Raw genomic sequence first — 12,852 nt, forward strand, 5'->3', positions numbered from 1 at the left:
CCCGTCTCCTCATCCCCGAGCATCCTCTCCCGCTTGCCTCGCTAACTTTTTTCCACCCCACTCCATCCCACACAACCTCCTCCATCGCTCGCCGAAACAGCAACAACAACAACAACAACAACAAAACCCTTTGGCAGTCTTTCCTTCCCACCTTCCATCCACGAGTCCTCTTCTTTTTTTTTTTATCTTTTTCGCTGCTGCCTCCCCCCCACACCCCTCCGGGTCGGGAGGAACACCGTTTGGCCAGTGTGCACGGGGGGCACAGCTACATGGGGCGCACGGTCTCGCTCGGAAAATGGTCCTCTGTCGGGCTTTAGACGCCCCGCTGAACCTGTCGGGATTGGAGTTGTCGGTGCGCGTGTGCGTGTCTTCCCCAGCTCCTCGGCCGCGCGGTCGGGACCAGTGAGAGAGATATGATGGGTCTGTCCGTGGCAGCGCAGGCGCCGCTGGAGGAGCGCCGACGGCCGCGGCGGTGGAGCGGGACGGCCGGAGGCTGGCTCCGGATCATCCTCGTCTCGTTTCTGGCGACTTTACCTGTGGAGCAGCTGCGAGCTTTCCCCTCCTCCCTCAGCGACTGCCAGACGCCGACCGGCTGGAACTGCTCCGGTGAGACTCTTCTCATTCTGGGGCAGAGTGGCAACCCCGCTCCTCTATTTCTCAAATAGTTTTTTTTTTTTTTTTTTTTTTTTTTTGTACCAAGATGTAAACTCACTGTCCAAGTCTTCCTAGTATGAAAGTTTACAAGAGCCCCTGTGGCACATGTCATGTTGTGGCTTTAATGCACCCTGCTGTCCGTGTTGGGGGTCTTGGTTCTGGTTCCGTGGTGCGTTCAGGCTACACACACTGAGGACCGCAAAAGCCCCGCGATGAGGCTGCAGTTTTGTCTTTTTTTTCTCCAGGTTTGCTTGTTATACAGTTAAGCTTTGTTGAGTCTCAAGCGTGACAACACACCTCTGAGCGTAGTGTTACCTGGAAAGGAGGTGGCAGGAGGCGGGAGGAGGACAAGGTGGTCGATGGTTTCGATCCGCCACAAAAGTGGAAGCAGAAACATTCAGGATGGTTTTAATGAAAAATTAGGGAAGTGAGTGTTTTGATAAGGATGAACACCAAGGAAACGTTTACCTAAATAAAATAATAATAATATGGGATGTGATGTTTGTAGCTCAGAGTTAAACTTTCCTACTAAAAAAAACATAAAAAAAAACAAACAAACCCAAAACGGATCAGCTGAAATAATATGCTACTTTAAATAAAAGCGCACTTGTTCGTTTTGTCAAGGTCACTGAGCTGGAAACTTGTTAATCTTACTTATTTGTTTTATTCTTCAAAGCAAAAAACAGAGAAAAACGGAGCGAACCGCTTCGCCTCTTTCTACATCAGCCGCCATATATTTCCCTCCGCCAGTCGCCTGTCCAAGTCTGAACCCTTAAAATAGCTCCAAGCTGATCTCACACACACACACTCTCACACACACACTCACTCACTCACTCACGGTTAGAAGCAGTATTGATATTATAGCTCATAACAGCCAGACTTCAATATGGAGTCATGATGCCATTTGCAGCCTGAGGACGAGGCTTCAGGCTATCAGTGTGGTTGGCATTTTTAAAGAAAGAAAAGAGAGACATCCCAATTATCTGTGACAGACAGTCTGACAAAGCTTTTGCAGAGTTACAGGTACCAGTAAGAAAAAAGAAAAAAGGGAAAGAATTTATCTTAAACTGTCCATAAAGGAAATCACCAATGAGAAGGTTAATTTGGATATCAGAGCTTTTAGAAAGGATCTGATTATGCTAATAATCTCATTAAGTTAGGCTTAATTAAGCAATGATTGAAATCTGTGGGAGATTAACATAATTCTAGCATTTTTTGTACTGAATTTCTTTTATTTAAATAAATAATTTTACAGCCTTCCTGCATTAAATGTTGAGCGGACAGCGGTGACGAATGAGCTCACTTCTTTCCACATATCAGATCCATTTTTCTGCGATTTAGCCCAGTAATTGATCATATGTTTACTCTGATTCCTCCCTCTGATAATCTCCGTCCCACACTCTCGCATTGTGCTTGGAGGTTGTTGTTTTTTTTTGTTTTTTTTGTTCTGTTGTTGATGGTTCTGATGATTCACACGTAATAACCGATAATGGTACACATCCTGTCCACACACACTCATACACTCACACACATACACACTTCCTGACACACTCTCATATGCATTTCAGCAAAGGCTTTTATCCAACACGCCTTGAGGAGGCTTAAGTGCATATGCAGAGGACAGAGCATACACACACACACACACACACACACACACACACACACACACACACACACAGAGTACAGAATCAATTAAAATGAATAGAGCATGACAAGTGGCATGCAGTGCTACAGAAAACAGATAAGAAGCTTTTAATAATTATAACAATAAACACATCCTAATTGCAGTGTAAGTAATTATCCACTCACGTCCACATATCACGCACTTTAACGACAACACCGATGGGCGACACCTTTCTATCTGGGGAGAATTGCGCTGACAGGGAAGTGTGTTACGTTCAGTGTCACTCTGGTGCTAAGAGAAAGCTAATTATGAGCAGTGCTGGGAAAATGAGTTATCAGCCTGCAGTTGGCGCTGCCTTTGAGCCAGTTCTGAATGACATCTTCTACCAATTGAATCAAACTTTTAGATTTTCTTTCACTTTGTTTTACATTCATGGCTGACTTGGTGGAGACGGAGTCTTTCTGCTGAGGCAGAACAAAGAATCCCAAGAAATTATTCTGACATTACGAGTGGGTTTTCCCTCAGTTGTGAGAGTAGACATAGAATTGGTGATGAGACGCCTTGTGGCACTGTCATACACACAGAATGTGTAGGATTAGTAACAAGGCTGTGATATACACGGCCAGCAGATTGAAGATACCTGCCTGATACGATGCAGCTCTTTTCTGTTCCGCCAAAACAGCTCTGAGCTCTTGCAACAAGGACCAGGAACATTTTGGATTGTCCCGTTGTGTTTGGCATTGGCTGTTGGCAGGGAATGCTTCAGGTTGTGGAAGTTGTGGGGTAGGGGTCAGGATGCTCCAGCAGACTTGCACCTGGAGCGTTTGGATGCTGCGTCGACCACTGAACTCTCTCATGCGTCTTCAGCCATTCTAAGCATTTTTGTGGCACGTTGAGCTCCATACGGCAGAGGAGGAGGAAGAGGAGGAGGATTACTCAATAAGAATGTGCTTGACCTGTAAAAAATCTTTAGGTTGGTGGTAAATGTCAAACTAACATCTACACGGAAGGATTCAGGATTTAAGAGCAGAAAATTGTAACAATGTGAATAATTTCATTTCATTCTTAGTGCTCAGATTTTGGCTCATCAGTGTACGCAGTAAGACTTTACAATGAAGATGGTCATGTTTTGGCATGTAGTAGAGACTCAGAAATAATGGATGAAATGAAAAATAGCTTAATTCTGCTCATCTGCTTCAGGTTATGGTCAGAGCATGAAATAAAATGGTCTGATGAGTTAGAAAATGTTCTTTTATTTGATTTAAATCTCCTCTTCTTGCTTCTTCACACATTACATGGGTTAATGTTATCATTTTTAAAATGTATGGGTAATTGCACTAAAGATACCTAGTGAAGAACAAATGTTTTAGTTTAAAACTGTTTTTTTTTTCCATACATCCAAAAGGGCTGTCCACACAAAGCTGATTAAATGTGACAATGATGATAAAGAAGTTGCAAATACAGCTCCAGATCATGTGTATATGGTACAACTGTACCTTACAACTATTACTATTTACATTTACTGCTTTTGTTTTCTTTTTGCAGAAACAGGCAGCATCTCTGTCGGCTGTTTATTCTGCCTCTCGCTGAGCAGTCCATGACGGAGTCTGTGTTATTATCACTAATGCAGCGATGCAAGGTCTTTCGCATGCATTTTTGCTGCTTTTTGCTCTGTTTCTTTCTTTACCAGAAAGGAACGGCTCTGAAAAGAGGTCTAAAAGTTTCTAAACTTCGTTGTGGACACTAGTGGGTATTCCTCCCGTCTCTTCGTCCTCTGTGTGCATTAAGTGGGGAGGATCTGATGTGGTTTGTGAGAAGGTGACAAAGGGTTTGAAATAGTGAAGCCGGTCTGCAGTGTAACAAACAGGAACCTATGAGTGGGTTGTCAGATTTGAGCTGTTCTTAATCAAATCAAATCAAATCAAACTTTATTTGTATAGCACTTTTCGTGCTTAAAAACAATACAAAGTGCTTTACATTATAAAACAATTTACATCAAAATAGATAAAAAATAGATAAAACACTAACACACATACACATCCCCTTTCACCCACCCACAACCACCCTCACCCATGCCCTATTTGCCCTCTAACAGTTAAAAGAAGTTGAATGGCCAGGTGCATTTGCACCAGATGTGCACCAGATAAGGAAACGATATTCTCAGGAAGCCTCTACACAAAGGGCTACCCCCAACCAAGACCACCCAGGCCATCACCATGGGGGCCACCCGGGTCCGGGCAGACAGGACCCACGCCACAACCGTAAGGCTGCAGCGCTTGTGCCTTTGGGCACTTTCTGTTTGAAAATTACTTTCCTTTTTTGGCAGTAGCAAAGATGTCATCAAACTTAATTTGGTTCACATGACTAGAAAAGCTCTCTGAGAGTGCAGACCTCCACCAAGCAGCTCATTTCCACACAAACTGTAGTTTCCAGCCAATGTTCTAGTCTTGACATTTATTTTATATGGATTCACTATTAGCCTCCCAGATACACGGATAATAAATCCACATCTTGGCTATACTCTGGTGTCTGTTGCATGTTTGTATCTTCATTTGTTCTTTTGCATTGATGAAAATACCCTCTTTCTTCCTGTTCTGGGTGGTCTATGCAGATCTGTCTTTGATATTTTGTAAAGCCTGTTGGGAACTACTCCTACATTTTCTGGCCAGGCACCTTGACCATTTACTGTGAACTTATGCATATATAATGAAAGTGGCCCTATCACGCTATGATAAAGTATCCTTCAGAAAAATCTGGGATCAAGATGGTGATCTGGATCACTCCCCAAATTTAATGACATCTAAATAAGACAAAGACCCATTCTCAGAAAAAAAGCAACAAACTTCTAAATCTGTATAGTGAGACAAACATAAAGACAGACAGATATAAACCAGTAAAAAATAACCTCCATGGGAAAGGTAATATTTCTTCTTCTTCTTTGCAGTATAGATGACAGTCATTACATTATGATGTATCAAGGTTTCTAGGCCATATCTATTACCTCTGCCACCTCCTTGCCAGATGTAATAATAAATATTTTCTTTGTAAAACATAAAGCAACAGTAGGTTATAAAAATGTCACACTATTTAAACAGCTGATAACAGAACTTGGTCGCTCAGCAGAATGGACATTTGAATCATTATCATAATAAAACTGAAAGCTGTCCAACTATAATTGTCTTCTTGGAGAACTAATTTGAATTTTTTTCATTGAAATTCCCATCTATACGCCGACAACACCAAAGTATCCTTATCTATAGCTGCATTTGGTTTTGTGCAGATTTAGCTGCACAAAACTTAAATCTCAAAACAAAAAACTGGTAACGGAAACACCTACATTCTGCAAAACCTCTCAAATATTGCTAAAATGTTTTTATGCCCTCACGAGGGGGAATTTCAGACATGTGGATGTAGAAGTATATCGCAGAAGTGTAATGGAAACCCTTTTGTTGCAGCTACATGTCACCGGATATGACGTCGGGGGTCGGTTTGTTTCAGATGCAATGTGTTGGGATGGAAGATGAGGTGCAAATACTTTTTCAAAAAGTTGAAGAAATAATAAAACGACCATCTTACATAGCAAACAACAGTGAACTGTGTGAAATTCTATACCGATATAACTGGAGATACATCTTCATTTTCATCCAACTGACCGAACCATATATTTGTTTTTTTGTGCATTTTACTTGCAGTTTTTCAGACTTTTTTTAAGACTTTTTATCAATAATTACTTTTCTTGTCTATATTTGCCAGCATTAAAAAAAAATTACAGCCAGGAGAATGCGAGTCCCTTCCCTCGCAGATGACCAGTCACTCCAATTCAGTTTCTTTTTCCTTTTTTTAGTCACAGATAAGCACATTGCAGTGGCGGCACTGCATGAATGTCTGGTCACAGTTTAATTATCCCATTATACCTCACGTCTCCAGTGGGAAAATTTCTGAACAGGCCGCAATCCCTTCCTCTGTGCATATCCCTGCTATTGTTAACTGTGAATGTCCACAGGATGCGTAGATAGTTCAAGTGACAGGAATAAATGGAGAATGGACCAAGTCGTCCATAAATCCCATCAAGTCGAGTGATTTACCAGAAGTCCGTGGAGAATTGGCCATCTCCTTCCGAGATTTGACTCAAAGCAGTCAAAAACAGTTGTCTTGCATGCAGGTCAACACCCCTGACAGTAAACACAAACAGAAAGTAAATTATGAGACAAGCAGACCTGCTACAGTCCAATCCAAAGGGGATTGGAACTTGCTAAGTGGGGATTGACTGTATTAAGGGAGATTTAAAAGATGCTTAACTGAAAATAATTTACTTTAACATGTAGAAAACCTCTCTGAAGGATTGGTTTAAATTAAATAAGTCATTCTTGTAATAATTTAATTGCTTTTTTGGTTTTTCCCAGTGGCTTTCATTTGAGAACTTGTACAGGAGTTTATGTAAAAGTATATATACATATATACATATATGTATAGATAAACTCCTCCCTCACCCACCCCTCCCATATCCCCAGGGTAGGGTGGGTGGGTGTTCATCTCTCAAGCTCGGGTTCTCTACCAGAGTCCTGGGAGTTTGAGCGTCCTACGCAGTATCTTAGCTGTTCCTAGGACTGTGCTTTTCTTGATAGAGATGTCTGATGTTTCGCCAGGTATCTGTTGGAGCCACTTCTCCAGTGTTCTCAAGACACGGCCCCCAGTGCTCCAATCACTATGGGTACTACTGTTGCTCTCACCCTCCAGGCCTTCTCCAGTTCTTCCTTGGGGCCTTGGTACTTCTCCAGTTTCTCATGCTCCTTTTTTCTGATATTTCCATTATTGGGGTTGGATACATCGATCACTATGGCTTTCCTCTGCTGCTTATCCATGATCACCATGTCCGGTTGATTGGCCACCACCTTTTTATCTGCCAGGATCTGGAAGTCCCAGAGGATCTTAGCCTTCTCATTCTCCACCACCTTGGGGGGAGTTTCCCATTGGGACTTAGGGGTATCCAGTCCATATTCTGGACAGATGTTCCTGTACACTATGCCAGCTACTTGCTTATGGTGCTCCATGTATTCTTTGCCTGCCAGTATCTTGCACCCTGCTACGAGGTGCTGGATTGTTTCAGGGTCTCCTTTGCATAGTCTGCACCTGGTATCCTGCCTGGTATGGTAGATCTTGGCCTCAATCGCTCTGGTGCTCAGGGCCTGCTCCTGTGTTGCCATGATTCGTGTCTCTGTAGTCCTTCAGCCCAGCCCTGTCCAGCCATTGATAGGACTTGTTTGTATCGGCCACTTTGGTGATCTGCTGGTGGTACATCCCATGCAGGGGCTTTTCCTCCCATGATGTATTTTTTTGATGTCATGATGTTGTTTTCCTCTTCCATCTTGTGTTCCTCCAGACTCCATTGTCTGAAACATTCACTAAGTGCTTCATTCCTTGGTCCCCTCTTCTTGATGTATTCGTGGAGCTTGGATGTTTCATCTTGGATAGTGGCCTTGATGGTCACTAGTCCCCGGCCCCCCTCTTTGTGCTTTGTGTATAGTTGTTGGACACTGGACTTGGGGTGGAGCCCTCCATGCATGGTGAGCAGGTTTTGACATACGTGATTGGAGCTTCCTCCTTTCGCCAGCTTATTATCCCAGCTGGGTATCGGATCATTGGCGGGGCGTAGCTGTTAATTGTCCGGATCTTGTTCTTGCCATTGAGCTGACTTCTCACTACTTTCCTCACTTGTTGCGGGTATTTAGCTGTGTCAGCTTTCCTTGTGGCTTCTTCATGGTTGCCATTTGCTTGTGGTATGCCCAGGTACTTGTACCTTTCCTCCACATTTGTTATCTAGCCCACTGGGAGTGCAATGCCCTCCATATGGATTGCCTTCCCTCTCTTTGTTATCATGCGCCTACATTTCTCCAGTCCGAATGACATTCCGATGTCCCTGCTGTAGATCCTGGTGGTGTGGATCAGTGAGTCAATGTCCTGCTCACTCTTAGCATACAGCTTGATGTCATCCATGTACAGGACGTGGCTGATGGTGGCCCCATTCCTGACTTGGTATCCATAGCCAGTCTTGTTGATTAGTTGGCTGAGGTGGTTCAGGCCTTTACAAAACAACAACGGGGACAGGGCATCTCCTTGTTATATGCCATATATATATATATATATATATATATATATATATATATATATATATATATATATATATATATATATATATATATATATATAGCACGAAACCCTGTCAAGCCTCACTGATGACATATCTTTGGATGCGACGCCCACAACCCAACACGTGTTGACAAACATGGCAAAAGGAATTGCAGACACACTGGTTAGTGAAGAGCTTATTCCTTGACTAGGTGCCACAAGGTCCGATATATGGAACTGGTTCGGGTTCAGAAACTCAGACACAGATCAGAAATTTTTAATTTGCAAGGTTCGCAGAGAAATAGTGCAATTTAGTAGCCTTTACTGTTATTTTGGTGATAGACTTATTGTGAAAAATTATGCTAAATTGGTGTTTATTTATCACCATTTTTATTGTTACTGTGACAAACGCTAGGGATATATCTATATGTATATGTATCACCAGGCGCAGCATGAAAGGGGTCAGAAGAGGATGTCTCACCACTGTGGTTTTTCAGCCTTCATTATTAATTTAGCTTGCTTAATTATTGATCAGCACAATGCCTAAAGCATGGAGGTTGGACTCCTTGATCTTCTTCGCTTAGTGAAATTCCAGGTAGGCAGGAGCAGATGCATTTGGCTGACAAGATCTGTCTTTTAGACATGAAAGTGCTTCGCTTGCCATCTTAATCGTTAGCATATAAACATTACCTATTCAATATTTGATGTTTGGCAGCTTGTTTTCGTTAATTATTCAGCTGACTGTAATCTCCTCCTGGAGCGGCAGAACAGGAGCAGGAAGTCTAAGTTTTCCTGGCCTCTGACACGAGGCTGCGCTCAGTACCGTAACAACCGGCTCCTGTTAACATTTGGGAGGGAAGACAAAGCGTGAGATCTTTGAGGAAATCTTCATGTCGCTCATATTTTATGCGATAAACTATTCCTTCATTTATCTCTTCTGCCAGAAACTTTTAGTGGGATTATTTATGCTGAATTCCATGGACCTTGTCGTGTAAAAGGAGTTTTTCAGACATAACAGATTAAGCAATTTTATGACACTCCACATAGGGGCGAGCCATCTTAGGTACTTCATAGTTCATTTAGATTATTATTCAGGGATCAATGATTGGATTTTCGGACAATCAAGATTTCCAAGCCATCGATTTCCCCATTCAGGGCTTTTTTTTATACCACATCATACTGCATTCAGTATGAATTATTTCAAGTAACCAAACAGATTAATCTCCACTATCATTTTTTAGACATAACTGAACTTTTATTAGGACAGATGATGGTAGATTTTATTTGACTATGTCAGACTTCTGTGAGGGTTCTTCTTCACGTTGTATGTAAACCAGCTGGTTTGACTGAGTCCTTTATTTATCACTGAATCTAAGTTATTGAAGTTAATGTAAATTGTAAATTGTGCCTGACTTAATGACTTTCAGCTTGGAAGCATGAAATTGTTTTGCTCAAATTACATTTTTAACTCTTGTTAATATAAAAACCACCCAGTTTCAGGCTTTTGAGCGTACTCAACATTTCATATTTTTAACCGGAGCGAGATGAAAACAAAGATTTAAATAAAAGTTTGTCATCCATCTTTGTTAAAGTAAACAAAAGAACAAGTTAACATATGCAGAAGAACTATGATGTTGTAAGTGCTCATTATATGTCTTTACAAACACAAAGCAAAAAACTGCAGGTAAAATTCCTACACTGTGGGTTCCTCTGGGGTCACAAGTATGAATATGAAGCCTGTCTTTACTCCACAAATGCTGAACTATGGACTCACAAATATGTCTATGAATTAGATGGCGGGGGGTTCTGATGCTCCCTACTCTTCTGTAAGCAGATCCTATGATTGGTTGATGCCACAGCACGTCTGCAGCAGAGGCGGGACATGCTTCACCATGAGGTGGAAAAGTTACGTGTACGGAGAAACACTAGATCTGTGAACAAATCCAAGCAAAAGTGCCTCTATTTTATAAGTCTCTTTATTTTGATGACACACACACACACACCTGACTTTCAGAGGCAGATTTATTTCACAGGTTTACAAAATTTCAAGTGGATTCATTTTGAAATTTGATTTACAAGCCCAAAAGACACTCCAAAAACTTTCTGGTGAAATTTTATGCATGATGGCTAAGCTAATTCAGAATGATGTGATTGTAATTCCTTCATCTCCAACAGTTTATTGAAGCAAAAGCTAACAGCAGTGGTGGAAATACCGCAATTTAACGTATCAAAGTGTCAATAACCTGCGATGGACTGGCGAGCTGTCCAGGGTGTACCCTGCCTGTCGCCCAAAGCCAGCTGGGATAGGCTCCAGCTTCCCCGCCACCCTGAATTGGAATAAGCGGTTCAGAAAATGAATGAATGAATGAAAGTGTCAATAACTCGTTAGATTTGATTTCAGTTCAGTTTATCAAGATCCCCATTAGCACGGACACAACTTCTCGCCGGGGTCCAACAAAAAATATGTACAAAAACAAAACAGAAAAACTTAAAACATTCAAAAAGCAAAACCAAACAAACACCAGGTGAGCGTTATGCTGACAATTTTCTTCATACACACTAACAATGTATCACTTTATCTAACGCATTAACCTTTCCAGATTATATCCTGACTGTTCATACATCCATGTACATGTAGAAACATACACACATGCACACACACCTATTTAGACTAAATATACTGTATATATGTATATGTTATATATACCGTCTATCTATGACATAATGGTATCATAAATAATGTGGTATTATGTGCCATGCTATGATGTCATATACATACCCACACATATACTCATACACACACACACACACACACACACACACACACACACACACGCACGTATACACACTTATACCTACATACACATATGCAAACATAAAAAATGCAAACATCACAAATGTAATCTACAGCCTTTACAACAGGTATAGGTGTTAGGTGTCATCTTGATGAAGAGGACTCCTTAGATACAAGTAATCACTGAAACACAACATTTAGTGGTCCGTTAACGGTGCAGGTACGTCTTTGGCTGTTTTATGGTAAATCACGTCATTAATAAAGATCATGTTATGCAACAAACACTTTAACAGTTAAAAGTTGTGCATGTACATTCAGATGTTTTGAGAAAGTATAATTAAGTTAATCTGTAAACATTTTATCACAGTTGAGTTTCATTCTGACATGCAAAAATCCAGATATCCTTTCGTGTGTAAGCATACGCGAGTCAAATTTGATCTGTTAATAGTACTTTTAAATAGTCCCTAAGCATCACAGCCTGAAGTATCATTCACTGGTGCATTACCCACATTTACTCAACAAAAAGGGCAGATAAAACCTTGTTATAACAGAGAGCTTCCTCGTTCTCTCCACATGACAGCTACAGCCAAAACACGAGCTTTGCGATCGAACTTCCGTGTTCGACACATCAGCCCTAAAAGATTTTCTGAACCCACCAGGACCAGCTGCTCAACGGTGAATAAATTATTCTGAGCATTTTACTCGCATAACCTTAACACTTTCTCACATGCAAAGACCACCACATGAGAGCAGACCTGACAAGACCACCTCAAACTCAACACGCCACTCAGACCACGGTGTTTTGGTCCTCAGCAGCGCAACCGGCTGAACGGCTTCTGAGACAGGCAAAGTGTGGAGAATCTGTTTGAACTGCTGGAGCTGGAAGCTCCTGTACTAGTGGGAACGATTAAATACCAGTGGCTAATGCCTTTTTTTTTTTTTTTTTGCAAATGAAAGTCTACATATCTCTGTTTATCCTTTCCTGTAGAGTTTATGAGTTTTTACCCGGTTTTCCAGAATTGATGGCGATGTCCTCGGCACATCTGAACGGAGTTTGTCAAGTTGTAAACATCTGCCTTTTGAATGGTCTGAAGTGGAATTGCAGAGTATTAAAATGGCTTTATGGAAAAACGATGCATGTCAGAATGATGGCTTATTTAGATTTGTGAGGTTTTCTGTAAATCCTGAACTCGGTCAGCCATTATGTTCCCAAACACAGATCATCTCATTGCCCGTTTAAACTCATTTATAGTCATTTCATTTGGATATTCAGATCTTATGTCACTAAAAACACTTCACAGAAATGGTCTCCTTTCTCTTTTCAGAATCACAAAGGGGCTTTTAGTGCATTATTGTTAATTAGATGATAAGAATATTTCCTGCAGTGACGTATCTCCTCAAAGTTATTGTTTACAAGTGATATATGTATCCGTCTGGCTTCCAGGCTCCCAATGATGTCCAAGCTCTACATCTGTTTCTTGGTACAGAAGACAGTTTTGGCATTTTCTTTTTTCTTCATTTAAAAACTTTCTTTTCTCATGTTTTCCACCATCTGCTGCCTAGAGAAAGCTTCACAAATTCTTAAAATCAAGAAAAAAAAAAGTAAACCAAGGAACCAGTAGCTTGCAGTTGTATCACAAACATGCACACAAAC

At 41.3% G+C, this 12,852-nt stretch overlaps 1 protein-coding gene across 1 annotated transcript in view; it reads left to right on the top strand.

Annotated features, from left to right (window-relative positions):
- Positions 1-416: 416 nt before the first annotated feature.
- Positions 417-12,852, top strand: part of LOC306766327 (tomoregulin-2-like) — a gene marked incomplete at both ends in the record, with an annotated part of 156,224 nt that continues 143,788 nt past the window's right edge. Inside the window, one exon of the mRNA XM_079254019.1 lies at positions 417-606. Coding sequence (XP_079110145.1) covers positions 417-606 — 190 coding nt within the window. The remainder of the gene's footprint in view (positions 607-12,852) is intronic.

Source organism: Telmatherina bonti (genome assembly GCF_933228915.1).
Source record: "Telmatherina bonti genome assembly, chromosome: 15".
Lineage (NCBI taxonomy): Eukaryota > Metazoa > Chordata > Actinopteri > Atheriniformes > Telmatherinidae > Telmatherina > Telmatherina bonti.